We start from the raw sequence: 20072 nt of genomic DNA on the forward strand, positions 1-20072 counted from the left end.
TCATTCAGACAAATTAATATATTTCGAGTGCTACAGTTTTTCCAGCTTCCCTTTTACCTCCTCCCTCGCTTACGTCCCCCCACTGCTACTCACAATTTCCCTCTTGGCTTGCTCCTCCAAGCGCTCCAGGACTACCACAGAGGCTGTTCCTAAGCTGATGCCCATGCATGAAATGCATTCCAAGTGCTAACTAATTGAAGCCTCTCCATATCTCCATCAGGAAATCCTGCACAATCGATTGGAAGATACATATGGCAGGCGGTAATCTTTCCCTGGTGATGCAATCCCTACAACTGCCTGTTCTCGCCCCACTACGGTGAGTATAACCACATATTGAATGCCTGTGTGATTCCCTTCCGTCCCACGTAAATTGTTCCTTGCTGAATTCGAATCAGTCAATAACCAGTCTGTTGCAGAGTCAGAAGTTTCATTATACATCATGTTCTAAAAATGAAAACAATAGCAACACATATCATTTTTTTGAAGTTCAAACCTGGAAGTTGTTCATCAGCCCATACTGACATGGTTCGTGCCGGCATCTTGAGAAGTCATAGCCTAGCCCGCAGGCTGCTGAACCACTGCAGTTCATCGCGGAAATGATGGTGTCGTTCATGCTTCCCGTGGCATCTCGGACCACACAGGCCCCTGGGAAAACAGCCATGGCTTGTCATTTCTTTATATGAAGGGTCTTGCTTTCTTAAGGGTTTTCTTCTGAAAATATGCTTAGCTGACTTCGACTTTGAACAAGTGCTTTGCCTATCCCGTCTTCATTGTCAGCTCTTCCTTTGACATGGTACCTGCAAGTTCCCATCCTCTGAGGCCTGGGAGCGACCCGTCTCTAAGAGGCTGCCACTACCACTGACTTGAGCAGTTTAAGTCCTAGCGTTTTGCCTGCCTCTGTGAGACACTTGGGGTTGACACTCTCTTACTTTCTGAAGTGCACTCAGCAGTGCTTTGCACATAACATGTATTCAACTCAAATTTCTGGGTTAGTGCTACTGATTGGGAGTTTTTCAGATAGAAGAATTTATTTCCTCATCTGTGAGAGAATCAAAGGATGACATTATTGATTACTAGTAATTAAAGAACCGAGCCTTCATTTTCTATGAATGACATTTCTGCATAGTTTTTAAACAGTTATAATCTTACTTTATATATAATTTCAATTGTTTAAATAATGCAGAAAATATCTTGGGATAAAATACTAAGATTCCCTAAGTAATACTGATGGTAAAATAATATTCTATCAAACATTCATCTCAGTTTATTTCATTATTTTTGTACATTTTGGTATTTCTGTTATTTTCTATTATAAACATTCTATGAATGTCTTTGTGCATAAAATTTTTCCTCTGTAATTTGAAGTCTTTTTCTAGAATAGAGTCCCAGAAATGGAGTTATGAACTTTTTAAAGATCCTTGCTACATCTTTTAATCACTGGCTTTTCTTATGAAGTTTTCTAACTGTAATCTCTGCCATTATATATTTGATAGGATTATTGAAAGATATGAATGTTGGTGTAAAATATACATAAACTTTTCTGAACTACCTGAAGGATAAATACTTTACAAACTAAATGTCAGTCAGTGAAACTGTTCATTTTGCTTTACAATCTCCAGCCAGTGTGAGTTCTCATTCCTTGCTGATTGTTTTAAGAGAGGTCCCAGTGACAGGTACCAATGGGGACGCCCAATTTTAGCCATAGGATTCATAATCTTTGAATCCAGGAAATACTTAAAAATTATAGAATCTTCTAGCTGAATGAGCCACTTATTTATTTATTTATGTATTTATTTATTTTAGTTTTTTGGGGGGGCAGGGGTGGTAATTAGGTTTATTTATTTATTTTAATGGAGGTACTGGGGATTGAACCCAGGACCTCGTGCATGCTAAGTATGTGCTCTACCACTGAGCTATACCCTCCCCACTGAACAAGCCATTTAAAATAATCAGTGCAGGAATCCCTTTTATATAGCCCTGAGAAGTGGCCTGCCAGCCTGTGCTTAAATGGCCATCTGGGCTTCCATAGGAGTCTAGCCTGGAGCTGTATCTCTGTGCATAGAAAAGTTTTCTTCTCTGAATGTTCCACATTCCTTCCTCTCCAATAACGGCATAAGCATGAGGTGACCCCCAACCAGGCGGAGGTGTGGCTGCAGGCAGCAGGTGGAACAAAAGTCAGCTTAAGAACAGCAGGCAAATCCATATATTTTCTGCTCACTGAGCAATGTGGGGGCTGGCCGCCCACACTGCTGGCAGCTGGGTGTAGTTCTGATTGCCTGCCAATTGGTGACAGTGACATTTCCAAATAGGGACAGCAGTGCAAGGAGGAGACAGAGTCATCAATTCTGTAACTTTCATAATTTCTTAAGTCTTTTGTCATTGTTTTTGTTTTGTGTTTCTTCTCTCTTACTCTGTTCCTCACCTGCCTCCTAAGGGCAAGGGAGGTGGATGCTGGAAGTAGTGGCTTCCTTGGCAGTGAAATTACCACCCAGAGTAGCAAAACAGGATCCTTTTTGTGTTCAGGTAGAATGGCAATCTGATTACCTCTGCACTATCCCTGACTCGGAGACATCTGTGTTCAGCTTAATTGCATTCACACCCCTAGAACATCCAAGAAGGGAATTAAAATGGTTGCCTATTAAAAAAAAATGTCTACTTATGTTCCATGGAAAGCCCTCTAGACATGAAAAACAACTGGACCCCCTGTAATTCAGGCATCCCAACACCAGAGACACACAACTTACCTACACAAATAGCAACTCCTATGTAGGCAACAGTGGTGATGAAGATGGCCAACATGGTTCCTTTGGGGATGGCATCTTGGGGATCCTTTGAAAAAATAATGTAGAGGAGTGAGGAGACAGAGTGGAATAAGAAGCAGACATCACTTGGAATTATTCATGTATTTTCAGAATTTTAGGTTACCCTTCCTGAAGCAAGTTCTACAGAAAAAAATGAAGAAATTGAGAAATAGTGAGCTCCAGTTCCTTTCAGACGAAGACAAGGTGTTTAGATGAATAAAGAATCAGTAGAACTTTGCACTGAAAAGAAGAGCTCTCTAACTGTCCAAGATGGAGTTTTTATAGAAAAGTAGACCAGCTAGTTCACTCACTAATGTCCCTCCCTCCCCTTTAGCTCCCTTGAATTTCATGTAGGTATATCAGACCTTAAAGTATTGGGAGGGGGCATACAAACATACCTGGCACATTGACGATATCTGTGTGTGTGTATTTGTTTTGTTCTAGGTTAAGCTTGCTTTTTTTTTTTTTTAAATCACTTTTGACTGAGCAAAAAGGATGATCTGCTAAATTCTCTAATTCCTCAAATTTCCACTTGGAATCTAGTTCGGGAATAACTGCAATGGGAGATATTTAATTTCCATAACCAGGCATAAGGAAAGAGGCAAATTTAAGATTTTGCCAAAAAATGGGCTTTTCTCTTGCTCATAAATGTATATAAATTCACTGAGCTGAGCTCACATCATATATAACATACTATTTTATATCCTATTCTGGGGGCTAAATCATATCATAATCAATTTCCAAGCAGCATAACTTCTAAATAATTGGATTCAACCTAACAGGGATTATTAAATAGAGATTGCAATGTATTCATTGCTTACAAAAGACAGTGCTGGCATATAGTAGGAGTCAATAAATACTGAACTGAGGAAAGCACCATCTCAGTAGGCATCAGTCCCATACCAGAGGACATGTGACTCATGGATACAGGTGAGTGATCAATGCTGTCAGTCTGAGTTTTGTGCTTTGTTTTGTTAACTTAAATCTGCTGATCAAATCCAGCAGGAAAATCAACTCACGGTGAATGAAGACAGCCTGAGAGCTGGAAATGGTAACTAAACCAAGCAGATCTGCCCGCACAGGGGAGCAAGCCAGCCCTGTGAAGCCACTCTCTAATCGTTCATTCCTCCCCACTCTTGTAGGAATATCTGCACTCAGGATTTGTTTGGATCCAGCCATACCAGCCTCTTCATTCCAATCTGCTGGCTCCAAAAGAGAGTGTGGCGAGTGTGTGCGACTGAGTAGCACGTAGAAGGAGGAAGAAGGCAATCGTGGCTGAAACGGACCCCACTCAATCTCCATTCATGGTATGTTGCAAATTTTATTTTATTGGTTAACGATTTCTTGGGATCTGAGTGGAACGTGAAGAGTTGATATAAGTGGGAAGAAAGGAAATACAGACAAGGAAAAGAGATATGAAGATGGATAGCAATCTTGTACCTAAAACACAAAAACTTAGTTTTTATTTAGAACTATCTGCTACAAGCTCTAAATTTTCTTATTGAGGACTTACATGAGGGTCACACTTGACCTGAAATAAATCAGGATGCCACAATATTCAAGTTTTCTTCTCTGGGTACATTTCCCCTGGACAGGGCTCAGCACTTAGACAGATTCTTAGTTTTCACTCTAAATGTTAATTTCCATCCCGCAAGCAGTAACCCCAAATCTCACCTTCCTTCACCTTTCTTCATGAAATAGTATACATTTGTCTCAGGACAGAGAACAAGCAGTCTATTAGATTGCTGCTTTCTGAGTGTCAACCATATCCTGATCTTTCATCTCTGAAACTGCATCTCATCCCATCCTCTCCTTCCTCTTGCCCAGACCTGGATGAACTCATCCATACCATGGCTTCCAGTCCTGGCCTGGCTCCTCTCCAGAGCTTCAGACTCATGAATGTAGCCACCCACTAGACATATCCCCTCTGATGTCCTTCTGCCATTTCAATCCCATTGGCCAAATCTGAGCTTCTATTCACCATGGAATCAATTCAGTAGGTTGCAGCCAGCATTAAAAGAACACAGTAGTATAGAACTAATGTGAAAATATCAGAAGACATCATTTGTGTTAAAGTAAAGAACTATGTGGGGAAAATTTTTGTATGTGGGCGCTTGATTGTGATGTATAATGTTTTCTTACCGCAAATCATAGTAAAAAAGCATCCCTTCCACTTCTTCTAACTCTAACAAAAGCCGACCCTTCCGATCCACTTCCCTGCCATGGCTTTAATTCAGGCTCATGTCATCTCTTGTCCAGACTACTGTGATATCCTCTAAATGATCTTTCTGCCTCTGGTCTCCCTATCTGTCACCCCCAACCCTCTAATCCATCCCTCACAAGCTGCTAGCAAGCTCTCTTTAAAGCATGCACCTAGTCATGGTGCTTCTTGATCTAAATTTCTTAGTATCTCTAGCTAATTGTGGGATAATATCCAAAATCCATTGTCTGCAGTTTAAAAGATCTCTGAATTCTACCTATATAACAGAATATAAGAGCGTATATGTTAAAAGTTGAGCTTAATTGTAAAATCACCAAAGTATTTTTAAATAGAATGAATGCATTTTTTTTACAACAATACTACGATCACATGTGCCCTAAAAATCATGATAGGACATCTTCACATGTAAACTCATTTTCTTTATATGTAACCTCAAAATCAGAGATTTCTCAGTACAGATTGATAGATTAAATAAAAGTGTTTACTGATACACCAACCCTAAATCAAGTTAGCGCTTATCTTCAAAGAAAGAAATTTTATGCCTTGCCTTTTTAGATCGGGATATCCTCTGGTTCTTTGCTTATATCCAGAGTGCCTAGGACACATAGACAGTCCTTTGCAAATATGTTTTTAATATATTGATGAAAAGATTTTACTTGCATACCCAACTCCACGCATAAAATAATTTCCAACAGCAGAGTCTTTCTCTGAGCCTTTCTACAGTCCATGTTTTCTGTTCCAAATGTCCCTCCCTTCTTTATCCTGTTGATGAACTCCTATTCATCCCTTCAAATCTGGCTTGAGTGTCCCCTCCTCTGAGAGATTTCCCTTACTTCTTTGGTGACAGGCAATTACTGTTTCATCTTTCCCATAGACATGATTCTGTTCTTGCTTCTTATGACTCCTACAGAGTTAGTCTGTCTCTCTCTTAGACCAGGAGCTCTTTGAGAGAAGGATCAAGCTCTTGTTTGCTTCTCTGGTGCCTGGTATAATATAACAAGTGTTGGCTGAGCTGAACTGACTGCTAGACATCTAATAATAGAAACTTGTTTCTAGGGAGTCTAAAGAAAGCACAATATGCTTTAATTTAAATGTGGTCTTACAGTTTACAGAAATTTAAATCAGTTACCTCTGATACTTTTCCAAATCTGAAAAACCAGAAGCTCAACGTCCGTAGCTAAATTCTATTAAGCAGTACTACTTACTACTTGAATCATTTGTAACAAGTTACTTAATTTTTCTGCGCCTCGGCATACTCTTTTTTTTTATGCCATAGCTCTCCTCAAGACTTGGCCATGGCACTGTAGTCCTTAATATAACAAATCTAAATGCCTTTATTCATTCACTCAATAAATATTTATTGAAGCTTTGCTAGCTCCAAGGACACAGCAATGAACAAAACCAAAGGCAAATTTTTATGCAAAGGCACTTTCTTGTGGTTATATTTTAGGGCAAGCATTTCTTGCTCAGGTCCCTTCAATAGCCCTTCGCCTTACATTACAAAGTTACCCAGCCTGTCAGGGTTTCTCCAGTTGAACCGTGAGAGACTCCTTACTGTTCTCACCATTTTCCCATGTCTGTCTGTTGTTTTGTCTTCTCTGCCTGGAATACCCTTACATTTCCTGACCAGTTGTCAGTATCCAGCCTTTGCCTTAAGTTCGTGCTCAAAAGTTACTTCCTTGAGAGAAACGTAATTATTTCTTCATTATTTTTTTTTCATAATCCACTCGGGCAATGCACACGGCTTTCATTTATACATATCTCCCAATGACTCTTGAAAATATTTCTTGTCTTCCAAAGATGATTATAAATTTATTGAGGTAAAACCGGCGTCTTCTGCTTTTCTTCGTGTATGGTAGAGACTGTTTATTGTCCTCTCATTTCCATTCTCACCTTCCTCCTTTTAATACTAGAACCCTTTAAAATTTTATCTGGGCACATGGCTGTCCAGCTGGAGATTGTATTTCCCAGTCTTCTTTGTTACTAGGCAAGGTTACAGAGACCAAATTCTGGTCAATGGAATGTCAACAGAAGTGACACATGCAAGGTCCAGGGACTGCCTGCCCTCTACCTCCTTATTCCCCTTCCTGTGGTCTGGAATGTGACCTTGGAAGTGTTCAGTCATCTCGGACCTGGCAGATGAGGGCAAACCCCAAGGGAATGGTGATACAAGAGAGGTCACCTGCATTTCTGGGCTACCTTTTGGAGCAGTCCTTTCTTATTCCAGCAGATGGCCTATGGCCTTGAATTTTTATGCACTAGAAAAACAAACTTCTGTCTTGTTTAGGTCACAGTTACTGGCTTTTTACAAAACATTCAAACTAATATCCTAACTAATATAATACTCCTTACAGTGCTTAGCAAAGAATATTATGAGTGGAGTGCTAAATAAATAAATACCTATTAAATGAGTGAATGTATCTCTGAATTTAATGACATAAGTATTCAGTGATAAAGTGATTTGTTTTTGCTTTTTTCCTGAATATGCCATGTTCTTGTTCATTAAGTGTTTAAAAAAGAAAGAGTGGTTCTGATATTTTTTTCGCTGAACAATGTTCATTTTGTTGGAAATACGGCACAGTCGATATACTCTGCCCTTCCGGTATCACTGAATAAGACTTTTGTATTAACTGTCTGGGATAGGACAGCTTGGCGGTGACATTTGTCATTAAAAGAGAGAGCTTTTAAATACCTAGGAAACCTTGCAGAATCTTACATTTTTGGAATCTGTAGAGAAACACGGTCACTGTTGATATCTATAGCTCCTCGTCCTGCCCAACTGCACCATTACCTCCCAGAATTACAAAGCAGAGGAAATGACATACCTCCAAATCTCCTGAGATGTTGGCACCAGCGAGAATCCCAGTTGCTGCTGGGAAAAAAATGGCAAAGACAGAGAAGAAGCCTTCGCCTTTTGTGAAGTGTGGCCCAAAGTTTTCTGCAAATATTGACGCTGCAACACAAATAATGAGGAAATTATTATGGAGACGTTCCTCACAGGTAAGAGGTAAAGTTACTTTCGGCTTCTATAGCCCTGGATGCAGACGTGATCTGTAATCTAGATGGGATGAGCTTGAAGATGTTGGTGTGCTCCTGAAGAACCTCATGTTAATATTTGCCAGGAGTCAAGATACTTGCCACAGGCTTTCAGATCTCTAGGGCATGTTCTGAAAAATCAGTAATTTTCACACACACACACAGACTAAGGCTATCTGAAATCTCTGGATCTAGAAGACTAAGAAAGAAGGAAATGGAAAATTCTCTCATGACCATACTGGCACACTCACAAATATCCCACACAACATTGCCCTACACACATACAACTACATTCTCACATGCATGCACATGTTAGTCGACACACTGCTTTTCTAGCCTTTTTTTTTTAAATTGTAGGAGAAACATGTGGGTGAGGCTCTCTTGCAGTATTGCTACTGATGTTCTAGCCTTCCTGCGCCTCGTTTGTAGAGACTGGATCTTAGACTCTTACACCAAATTCTCATGTATGGGAGACTATAGAGTGAGGAGCTTTGGTCATAAAATAATAATATCCCACAGGTTGTCACCAAATTACTTAAGGGGAAAAAAATCTAGAAGAAAAACAAAAAGGAAAAGGAAGGAAGAAAAGTGTGAACCAAAGAATCTAGGGTGATGCAAAAATAAGGAAAGAAAATTTAAAACATCATAAAGATTACAGCAGGAGCTGGAAGATGGGAAAAGAATCAAAAGAGAGAGGATGGCAACTTGCAAAGCAAACAAGACAATCTTTACAAAGAGAAAGAACCAGGAGGAAAGAAGTGATGTGATGTAAAAAGGAAACATACTGACAACTGAGTAAAATAAGGAAGGCAAATATAAAAAAGCCCTCAGCAATGGATTCTAGAGTAAGCTGAGTAGGAAGGTAGGAAAGGGTGGATGGGTGGAGTAGAACAGAAGAGAGAAGTTCAATTTCAAGCCCAGCGCCATGCCGTTATCACAGGATGCTGTATTAATAGCTCCTACAATCTTTTATGGTTAAAAACCTGACAGTGATGCTCAGTTAGGTAATGCTATATGAAAGCAAGGGACAAAAAAGTTTATCAGGAATTAAAAATGAGTATGTTTGACTTTGGCGCTCTCAGTGGTTGGACACATTGTCTGAGCTATGTTCTCTTTCTTGCACGTGCACTCTACTTTTACTATTTGACAGAGTCTGCAATATGTCAGCACTTAAAGGTTTTCAAAGCACTTTAACATTTGCTATCTTACTCGCTTTCAAAGTCCCCTGAGGAGGTTACTATTATCGCCTCCCCCTTGGTAGGAAAATCTGAGACCCAATCATGTTAGGCTACCTGTCCAGCTGGTAAGCAGTAGATGAGTCTGTCTCAGGCTCTCCTGACTCCAACCCCACACTCTTCTCTGGATCACACTGGGATTCCAGTGGCTGGGGTAGGGGTCATGGGGATGGGGATGGGGATGGGGGTGGGCAAGGGAGAGCTGTTTATTGCAAAGGAAGTTATTTGTCATATATACCTTGGTAATTAAAGAAACCTCTGGATCTTTTCTCATTGTTGGATGGAATGACGGTTCCAATGAAGAAGTTTGCAATAGCAATGAGAAGAATGATCAGAAGAATCACTTGAGCCTGGAATGATAAAGTAACAAGAGGGCAAATTAGATTTATTTAACGACGTTTTACATAATTGTAAAAGTTTTAAGTGCCCACTGAAGAAAGACCCTATCTGATAATTCCAGTTAAGACTCTACCATCTAGGTAATAAGTGTGTCCTTATGAAATGGCCATCTTAATAAGCCTTATTTGCCCTGAGTGTAGATGTTATATTTTCAATGGGTGCTTGCCCTTGGGCACTGGAAGGTGACATTCAAGAGCATTCCAAGTACTAAGTGGGTAACTTACTGCAGTGACCTTAGGAATATAAATGGAGCCAAATGATTTAACACTGATAGAACTGATTTCTTTCCTAGGCAGAGCTCCTGTGGATTCCTCCCCTTCCCAGTACTAAATGCAGAAGGAGTATGAGAACACAAAGCGATTCAGAGAATTCCCATGATGCCTAGTGCGCCTGATGTTGGGTACCACACCAGTGTGTGCCCAGCACAAGCCATCTGCAAGGCTGACCAGTCAAATCACCTTTCTTTATTCCCTCTGGCATTTCAAGGTGTTCACTGGCTTGGCATTCCCATATGCTATTCCTTCTGCCAGAAACACACTTGTCTCTGCCCTTCGTAAAGCTATTTCTTTTTCTCATCTGTTATATATTAGTTACCTCCTCAGAGAGGCCTTCCTTGACCATTGAATCTAAACGGTAACAGCTGATGTTCACAAAGGGCTTACAATATAACAGATGCAGATTTAACTTTACCGATATTCTTTCAGGTAAATAATACCGCCAGCAACTACATGAAGTAGATAATTCTGCTATCATCATTTTAAAGATAAAGAGATTGAGGCACAGAGAGGTTAAGTAATTTACTAAGGGACATATAGACATAAACCAGATTCAAGTGCAGGCACTCTAACCACAGAGCTGGAGCTTTAAATTCTACCCTGTACTGTCATGAAACTATATTGCCTCCCTCAGGGAATAATGTAACTTATGTTTCCCCTGTTATATTCTGTCTCAGTGCCCTGTTTATTTCCTTTATAGCACTTTCACAATTTACCATTCTATATTTACTTGTTTATCTATTTGTTTATTACTCATCTCCCCAGAGACCATATGCTCAAGTATGGCAGGGATTGTGCCTGTGTGGGTCACAACTGAATATCCAGTGCCCAGCAGAATGCCCAGGACACGCTAAGCACTTGGTCAATTTTTGTTTAATGTGTGAATGCCACGTAGGAATGTTTCCCATTGCCATATGTACGTGGCAGGCTTTGGCCATCTTTCCATTTCTGGTGACCACCTGTGGTCTAGTGACTGTACCTCCTGGCACATAGGAACATAGGAGTTTCAGTTGAACTAGTGACTGCACAGAGTTGCAGAGCAAGCAGAAGACATGCTCCGCATCATTGAGAAATTTACTAACTGGCTTACTAATAGTTAAATCCAGACACTCTCTACTCTCTACAGGCTCTCGGATGCCCTTGCGTTTGCTGCTGAAGTACTGGGTTTCAGAGAAGAATGATAGTTTCTGCCTCTGTTATCTCCTCCCAACACACTTGCCACTTTTTGTGGGCTTCAGCACTCATAGCCAGCTTGGAAGGGGATACCAGGCATGCGATTAAAAGATGCAGGCTTCCAGCATGTATTATTGCTGTGGTCATACAGGGTCTGTGCGTGAAGATGGCAGCAGTCTTCCTGGCTGTGTCCCTGTGACTATAGCGTAAAGAAGGACAAAGCACAGGCCTGATCACCTGAGCTATGAGTTATGACTGCCTGGACTTTGTGCTTGGAGGGCTTGGTGTCCCACCGAGCACTAACCTGGCTTCTTTAACCATACAAAGTAATAATAGAAATTCTTTTTGAATATAGAGTTCCTTCTACTCCTGCCATTTGCTCAGGAACCTGACCAGCAGTCGTTGATAACATCATTCTGAGAAATTCACCTTTGCTTCCCATTCCATTCCAGCTACTGAAATTCCTAAAAGAATCACCACTGTGATAGAGCCTATTATCCGGATGTCGTTGGTTGGATCCACCATCATTGAATCACTCTCCTGGAATGAAAAAAAAATCATTAAAATGGTTAGAGATCTAGCTTTTTTTTTTTTTTTTTGCCTTGTATGTCTTATTGTAGCATTTAGCAGTAAGGAGAGGAGATATTATGCACTAATGTCTGGGGCTACACAGGATAATAGAAAGATAAAGTGCTCATAAATTTGAAAAGATGAAGAATCTAACATTATTTTTTCCCTGTGATAATAGGCCTTTGATAGCCAAGGTTAGGAGTTGGAAACTTTAGAGATTAATTTCAGTTACAGCTTTTGAAGCTATCGCAGCACTAAGTAGAAGTACACGTACATACACATGCCATGTTTTATTTCAGAAGAGTGACTAGTTATCTTTGTGTGTCAAAAGGGATCCTAGAGGAATAAAAGTGAGTGCTTTCCAATGTGAATATCAGAAAATAAATGCTATTCAATCAAAGAGCAGTCTATGAACTATGTGCTCCACTCATTTATCCATCTAATTTTTGAATGGAGGTACTGTTACCAATTGAATTCAGTGTATGCTGTCACTACCATGAAAGGAGGACTAGAAGTTGGCTCCTGTACTAGCTAAGTAATGTGCTCACCTGTATATCATCCAGACGGGGCACCTAAACTGAAAAATGCCTAGTTTCCTGCAGTGAGTTATTCTAATGTTTGAACTTTCTTTCCCTTTGGAAATCTGTACCCATAATAGTAATATTGCTGCTGATAATAATACCCATTATTTGTCTTTCCTGTCATATTTTACACTGTATTTCATGTACATTATTTCATTCGATCTGTACCACGTTTCTGTAAAGTACATAGAACAATATTATTAACCCATACTATAGATTTGAATAACAAGGTTCAGATGAACAGAGGGACTGGTCCAAAATCCCTCAGCTGCTAAGTGTCTGAGCCAGTTCTGATGTGAAACCCAGGGCTCCTTCAACTATATTCAACTCCCACCTTCTGCAGAATAAATCCACTTCCTCTCATCTTGCCATAATGATATCCCCTAGTGCCCTGAAAAGGCAAATTAAACCAAATTATCTTGCTCAGCTGAAGAAACAAGAAACTTTTAATTACCTTAAGAAGATCGACCACAGTCTCAGCAAATCCCACCACGTACATAGCAACAGCCACTGCATTGGCGAAAGCAAAGATCAAGCCTATAGACCCACCAAACTCCGGCCCTAAGCTTCTAGAAATAAGGTAGTAGGCCCCACCTGGAACAAGAAATGAACATGCTTCACACTGAGGAGCTGCTAGGGGACTGACTTTATATAACCAAATAATTCTTAATGTCTGAGAACATTTAAAATACCATCTATCCTAATAAAAAATTGTATAAATCCTAACAATTTGAGAAATCTTGTGGCACCTTAATGAATAACTTAGCCCTCCTTTGTATACTATATATAATCTACAATAGAACTATCTTGACTAAATAATTCATTGACATATATAATACACAAATGCTACAGATTAGAGTACAGCAAACTTTATGGCCCCAATTTTTTTATCTTTTGAAAAACTTCATTGGAGGATTCAAATCAATAATGTAACTGAAGTAAAATTTCATAGCCCACATTTCCAGGAATAGGCAGGCCTGGGCAGAAAACGAAGTGGGTAAAGTTTATCATTGTCATCCTCACTTCTTTTCTGGTATAATTTCTGGTCCATATTTACTACATAAAAAAGGCACCTGTATAGTGCTATGTATTATCCACTCTATAAATCAGACTTGGTTTTTATAGTTTTAGCTCAAGAAACATGGTTATTGCCAGATACCCACATGCGTATGGGGCGGCAAATGGGAAGACAGGTAGGGAGGGCTTGGGATCTTTGCTCCTCCCTCAGACCTTGAAAAGGTAGTTTTACACATGGCTGTGTACGTCTTTGCACAGGAAGGGCTGAGCCAGAACGGTCAACTGCCCAGGGAGAGCTGAGAGCAGGTTACTGAAGGTAACAATGACTAGATGTCTAGATAACTAGGTGCTGTCACAGACCGTAGTGAGTTAATGACTTCCTCTACTGACTAGCCTTAGACATGGACAGAACTGGTAGGGGAATGACACTGAACACCCCTACCTACAACCAAAACAATCTTTCACTGAAAAGAGTTTCACGATTACCTCCACTCTAGTAACTCCTTTGGGTTAAGGGGACAGAACCCTCTCTAAAAATGTAAACTTGTCTTTGTGGGGGCAAATCCCCATTACATCCTTTGTCCTGATTACATTAAATAAATTAGCAGCCAGTTACTAGGCTTGGTCAAGATGAGAGAGAGGCAGCAATTGTGAGAGGAGCTGTGTTGTGGGTAGGATGGTGTTTTATCAGGCCTATGCTAGGGAGACCTGGGTAGAATTCCCAAGTAGAGACCCAAGGAGCCAAAACAGAATGGGAAGGGGAAGAAAGCAAGTTAGAACAGTGATAAACTGCCTGCTCCTTTTCTGCTAAGGCCTGTTTGTTCCTGGGTAATTTGAAAGGAACTCTTTGCTTTACTTGTTTGTTTTTATTTTCTTTTTAAGACTCTCTTCATGCTTTTGGCCATTAGGAGTATGGTATTGGGGTGAACTCTGAGGGTTCCCTGAGTGGGGTGTCAGCTGGGATGCTGGAGGAGACCCTTCTGAGGGGACCTGGGAGAGAGCCAGTGGGCTCGTCCAAGGCACAAAGAAACCATATTTTTTACTGTAATACTCTGCTTTCTTTCTAGACACCTGGTCATTCTTTACTTTATAAACATGTTTAATCACAAGAAATAGGCAAAAAAGTCTTTTCTGATGATCTCTTAACTTTGGTTGAAAAGAAACTTTCAACTTGCTGTTTAACTGTTGGATTATTTTGTTCTGTTTTAAGGCTTTGGGGGCTAATTCTCAACACGCAAATTTTACTTCTAACATTAAACTAACTCTAGACATCACTCTATAACCAAAGCTTGTAGTCACAAGTAAATGAATTGGCTTACCTCCTCTTACTACTCCATTTGTGCAAATAGCAGACATAGAAATACCTGTGAGTGTTGTCACTACCACACTCAGGCCAATGATGATGACTCCGAGACCTGAAAAATCCCCCAAGACAGGTGTTTGGCTCCAGTCCTTCAAGAAGACACCACGACTTCAGGAGGTCACAGCCTGAATCTTGTCAAGGAAGGATCAGTCTCCCCATGAAAAACCTGAAATGTTCTAAAAGATCTCACTCCATCTAGGTCTAGGAAGGTCTACGAAGCACCTGAAATGTACTAAACTTTAACACTGAAGCCATGTCGAGGAATCGTTTTCCAAGAAAAGCCAGCAAGGGGTGTGCACCAGACTGAAAAAATAAAACATTTACCCAAGGAATTTGAGCATCTGGAAACCAGGACCTGCAATGTGCCAGAGAGAATCATTAGAAAAGAGACCACAGCTGCCAGAGTTGACCAGGACTGTACTCACAATACCTTATGTTTCCTTCTGCATCCAGCTCATCCCAGTAGTTAGTCAGGATTCAGTAACATCAGGCTACTTTCTTGTTCCCATCAAAATGAAGCATATAAAAAAAAATTTGCCTACCCGTAGCAAGTGATGAGAGCATTTAGATATCTTAGAAATTTTACCTCCACGAACAAACCCGTTAGTTGCTATTGCAGAAGTTGACAACCCAGTAATAGAAGTTACCATGGTGGAAAGAAGAATTATGAGAACTCCAAGACCTGTTAGCAATGAAAGATAGAAGATAGTACATTTTACTTTTCTTCCTGCGATTCCCTATTTGCTGTAAAAACTATACTGCTTTGAATTTAAGTTTTCACACTCCAAGCCTTGGGCCCCCATGGAGTTCCTGTGTGCTGAGGAGAAACTGGTCTGCCTGGCGTAAAGATCAAGTCGGAGAACTGCTCATTATGATGAAGGATGGTTTCCGAAAGTAAACACAGCCTAAAATGCAGCTCTGGAAAGGAAAAAAGTTGACTTACGCTGGTGTCCTGGGACAGAAACTACCCTGGCTGCGAAAAGAGAAAACATAACATTTGACCTTCTCTCTTGCTTGAGAGGAACCTGAATGAGAAAGTTGCGGGTTTGACGAAGGTTAAATCCTTCTCCATTTTTCTTGCATCTCTCTTGCCCGGCAGGGGGAAAAAAAAGAACCAACTTGGGTTACCTTTGAAAACACTCCAGAAAGGTCAGTGGTGAACTATTTGGGCCTGTGCTGCCTTTACCTTACAAATGATCGTGCGGGTCCCAAGTTTAATTACCTCCTCTGACATATCCATTTGTGGCAATAGCAGAGGTGGATAAACCAGTGATACCAGTCACTGTCACGGCTAAGCCGATGATAATCACACCAAGACCTCAGTTGAGAGAGGAAAAATAAAGGCAATTAAATGGTCGAACAATCCATTAGATCGTTTACATAAGAGCCAGCAAGTCAAGCGTAGTTACCAGAGGAACACATTTGAGTTTAACAAGTTGGTCTGGAAATCACCACAGGGTACATGCTCAGCTTTGAAGATTTCTGACTGTAGCAGCACAGATCCAGGAAACTCAAGAGCTAAGATGTGCAGTGCAAAGTTGCACAAAACCGAACAGCTACGACTAGTCAAAATTTAATGTGAACCCCATTTTTTTTATGAAGTCCTAGACAGCCACAAACATAATAATTGCTCTCTACAATTTCAAGGTGTTACTGTTACTAGAGAGTAAATGTTCATCCTTCCAGGCAACTATCTTTTTATGTACATTTGATTGTGTAGGAGTGGAAAATTACGTACAGTATAGAAAATTGTTCCTCTGGCAGATGAGTAAAGTGGAAAGAATCAAATCAAGCTATATTCATTTATTGGCTCTGTGAGCTCTGGCAAGTTACTTATTTTCTGAGCCAAAAATGCCAATGAAATTATAAAGAATGCATGTGTAAAACGGCTCTGTGTAGAGAGAGCAGTGGCCACCTGTAAAGACAGAGTGTGTGTAAAGCAGCATTGGTCATCGAACGCAGGACATAATCACTGCCACTGCTTTTTGCTCATATCTACAATAGTCATAACAGCTATTGTTTATTAAAAGTCAACTGTATATCCAGCTGTGTTAGGTGGTACGAGAAATACAAGGAAAAGTAAAAATGATAAAAGCTGCCCTCAAGGATCTTACAGTGCAGAATCATTTATTAAGAGAGAGAGAAAGTAGACCAGAATTCAGAGGAAGGCAAGGCTGCTTTCAGGTTCAGGAAATACACAGCCAGGGGACAATGAAGAGTAGCAGAGTACGCTGTCCCCAAATTTGCATAAGGATTATTTTGAGCTAAAGACAACTGAAAAGGAGGCGATACCTCCCCTTATTTGCCTAAAAGCAAGACATAAATTTATAAAGGTGCCTCCTCTTTCCTCTATACTGGGGGCAGTTATCGGATGGAGACTGGAGATGATACCAGAGAAATCCAAATAGTCTTTACTAACCAGCCCTTATCTTCCATTTTCCCCCCGTATATTTGCCATCCCACGATGTGCCACTCTAGAAACTCAGCCCTTTTCCTTTGTCTTGTCACTTTTCTAAAAATGCATTGTTCTTTTGTTAAGAAGCTTATATAAGCCCACCCCCTTTGAATTACTCATCGCAGAGGATTCCCATGTGTATGCATGACGCATGTGTTAATAAACTTCTGATTGTTTTTCTCTTGTTAATCTGTATGTCGTCAGTCTAATTTACAGGGCCCTAGCCCATGAGCCTAAGATGAGTGGAGGGAAAACAATTTTTCCTCCCCTTTAATACCCTCCTCAGTGGAGGCCAACATCAAACTCAGGGAAAATTTTTAGGGTCCCAGGCGCTGAAATCACCCTGGCTCCAGCCAGAATGCTCTTGCCTAGGCCTGTTTGGTTGCTGGTGGTAGGTTCTCTTGTTCCAAGGATGATGAGAAGGGCAGTTCCAGAGAGGCCGTGATCTCTCTGGCCAAGCCCTAGACGAAGGGGCAGTGGAGGGAGGTTAAGGACAGAAATGGGAACGAGGTATGGGACGTTGGTTCTTTCGATGCTGCCGGTTATACCTTGGCTCTACCAGAATTTTTTAGACTATTTTACAGGTTAAAGTACAGTAGGAAGAGGCTAACCGTGGGCATGAGATACAAACGTGGGCTATATTTGTTTGGCCCCTACAGGCTCTTAAAAGTTTGGTGTTGTAAGAAATAGTTACACTAAATTCTTCTTATCTTTTGCAGGGATCCTGTGAGCACCACCTGTGAGCATCACTATGTGGTTCAGGTCTGTGTGCCACTAAAGCTGGCTTCTTTTCATTTTATTTACTTAGTGCACATTGTTTTAACTCTTGACTTTGAGGAAGTTTAATGTCAAATATTTAGCTCACTCCAACAACTGTATAAAACCATCTAGTTTGTACTTCATGACCTTAAACCTACTTTTTTATTATTTCCCTACCCTTGTATTTCTTTTGCCTTTCTTTCCCCAACAATTCTTAATTTATCCTTTTGCATTGTATGTATTTCTATAAACCATACAAAATCCTGAAACAATCCTGTATACATTTAAACAGCAAGGGATTTGCTTCTCTCTCACAATCAGACATCAAACCCCAGGGTAAAAAGGCAGCTTAGAAGACATTCAGTTTATAGTTTTCTCAAACTGGGGCCCTGAACCACCTGCTTCAGGGAATGCCTCGGGAGCTGATTAAATGTGCCCAGACCTACTGAGTTTGGATCTTTCGAAGTGAATCCCAGGGTTCTACAGTTTTGTAACTAACTTCCCAGGTAATTAGTATGCACCTCACTGTCCGAAGATTATTGAGCTACCCTTAGCCGGTCTCAATTTGTGTTTGCCTGTTCCGCAAGGTTCTTTAGCTTTATCTTCAAAGCGTTTATTGAGAAACAATTAATCCATCTCCCTAATTTTCAGATGAGAAAGTGAAATGCACAGAATAGAAATGACTTGCTTCAGGTCACACCTGCTTTTCACACCCTTCTTCCTTGTCTGATGGTTAAGTTTATTGGATACCATCATGCTCCAGCCAAGGCCTTCAAGACAGAGAACAACTAGAAGGCATTATCAGCTCATTCTACCATATGCTTTGAGGGACAAGGCAGCCAAAACTCATAACCTCTGAACGGTTACCCTAGGGCTGTAGCTACCATTACTTCTGGCTCCAGCTTCCTTCTGGCTTTGTTCCCAGGGTCTGGCTTGAAAGCGTATTCAGGTTTCTTCCTCCAACTGCCCCCAAAGCAAGAAGGAACTGCTTGTATTTGCTTATTTTCTTTCCCAATAAAGGGAACCTGAATGGGCCCCAGACACAGACTTAATCAACTCATTTAGCTTTATGTTCCTAGCAAGGCCAGTAAAACTGAGTAAGGGTGATAGATAATAAGTTTCTACTACTCACTAAAGTCTATTTTCTCAGATTAAAAAAGTAAAACACTTCCATTTGAAGGAAAACCCACTGGACACCCATTTAGGTAGAACCCTACCCTCTTCTAAAGTTGGATTTGACTACTTAAATAAAAGGTCCTTATTAAAACTATGCTGATGTCTGGAAGTGTAATAAACAGTTGAGCAGGAGATAGGATTCTTCATATTCTGTAATTTTGCAGTAAACATGCAACTGGGTTGACTGTGAAGAGTAATGTAAGATCTGATTAAAGTTCAGATTATTGCCCAAACATATGGATTTTAAATAAGTTGCATTAAAAAGAATTACTCTTGCCCTGGGCTGCACTCACACCTCCAAACAAAGTAATGTTTCCTGATGATCTCAATAAGTTACTAAACTGCCCTTAAAAAACTAATTTTGCATGAAACCCTGGAGCAACAACTTGGCAATATTAAGAAGCAGATTTTCCATGGAGCAGCATATACTTATTGTAGACCCTGAGGCTGTAAGTGTTCATTTGCTATGCATCATAAAGCCAGCAAGCAGCCCTTTGTCAGGAACCCAGCAGTTGCCAAACATGCAACATGGAAAAACTATGGGAAATGGTTCCAGCTCTTTGTTTTTTGTGTTAGGCTTCTGGTGATTCTGAATGTGTTCTGAGGAGCTAAGGCAATAAATAATGACCAAGTAAGTACCTTTTAATAAAATGTGAATTGAGACACATTTTGGAGTAGAATCTGAAAGCAGGTCTAAACTTCTATGTTCTTGATACTAATGATTTTTTTTAATAGCTCTTTGATTAGAGAGCTATTGATTAGCTATTTTTAAAATTTGTTTCTATTGTTGCTGGTTTTTTTTGTTGTTTTTGGGGGGGAATTAGGTTTATTTATTTTTAATGGAGGTACTGGGGATTGAACCCAGGACTTCGTGCATGCTAAGCACACACTTGACCACTGAGCTAGACCCTCAGCCAGATACTAATGATTTATAGGTGTGCTCCTCAAGGTGAATATTTTCCACATATAGAGTAGAGCATCATTAATTTCCATGTATATTTTCCACATATA

The 20072-nt window shown here is 40.3% G+C and overlaps 1 protein-coding gene and 1 long non-coding RNA gene across 6 annotated transcripts in view; one reads left to right on the forward strand and one right to left on the reverse strand.

Annotated features, from left to right (window-relative positions):
• The window catches only part of SLC12A1 (solute carrier family 12 member 1), a 78391-nt gene that overhangs the window by 45331 nt on the left and 12988 nt on the right, over positions 1–20072 (reverse strand). For 2 of the 4 annotated variants that reach the window (XM_031453100.2, XM_064485623.1), the window contains 7 exons: positions 14628–14723; positions 12746–12885; positions 11570–11680; positions 9532–9643; positions 7848–7975; positions 2745–2829; positions 494–645 (listed from right to left, as the gene is read on the reverse strand). In XM_031453100.2, coding sequence (XP_031308960.1) covers positions 494–645; positions 2745–2829; positions 7848–7975; positions 9532–9643; positions 11570–11680; positions 12746–12885; positions 14628–14723 — 824 coding nt within the window. Of the gene's footprint in view, positions 1–493; positions 646–2744; positions 2830–7847; positions 7976–9531; positions 9644–11569; positions 11681–12745; positions 12886–14627; positions 14724–15257; positions 15354–15893; positions 15990–20072 lie in introns of all 4 variants that reach the window. The other 2 variants (XM_031453101.2, XM_010998638.3) reach the window with 2 other exon arrangements.
• Positions 218–18084, forward strand: LOC135321276 (uncharacterized). Of its 2 annotated transcripts, none has more exons than XR_010380856.1 (3): positions 218–316; positions 3944–4108; positions 17846–18084. It is a non-coding gene; the product is annotated as an uncharacterized LOC135321276 (long non-coding RNA). The 2 variants fall into 2 exon arrangements; XR_010380855.1 differs by lacking the exon at positions 17846–18084 and adding an exon at positions 7785–7831.

The sequence above is a fragment of the Camelus dromedarius genome, chromosome 5 (genome assembly GCF_036321535.1).
Source record: "Camelus dromedarius isolate mCamDro1 chromosome 5, mCamDro1.pat, whole genome shotgun sequence".
NCBI classification, from domain to species: Eukaryota; Metazoa; Chordata; class Mammalia; order Artiodactyla; family Camelidae; genus Camelus; species Camelus dromedarius.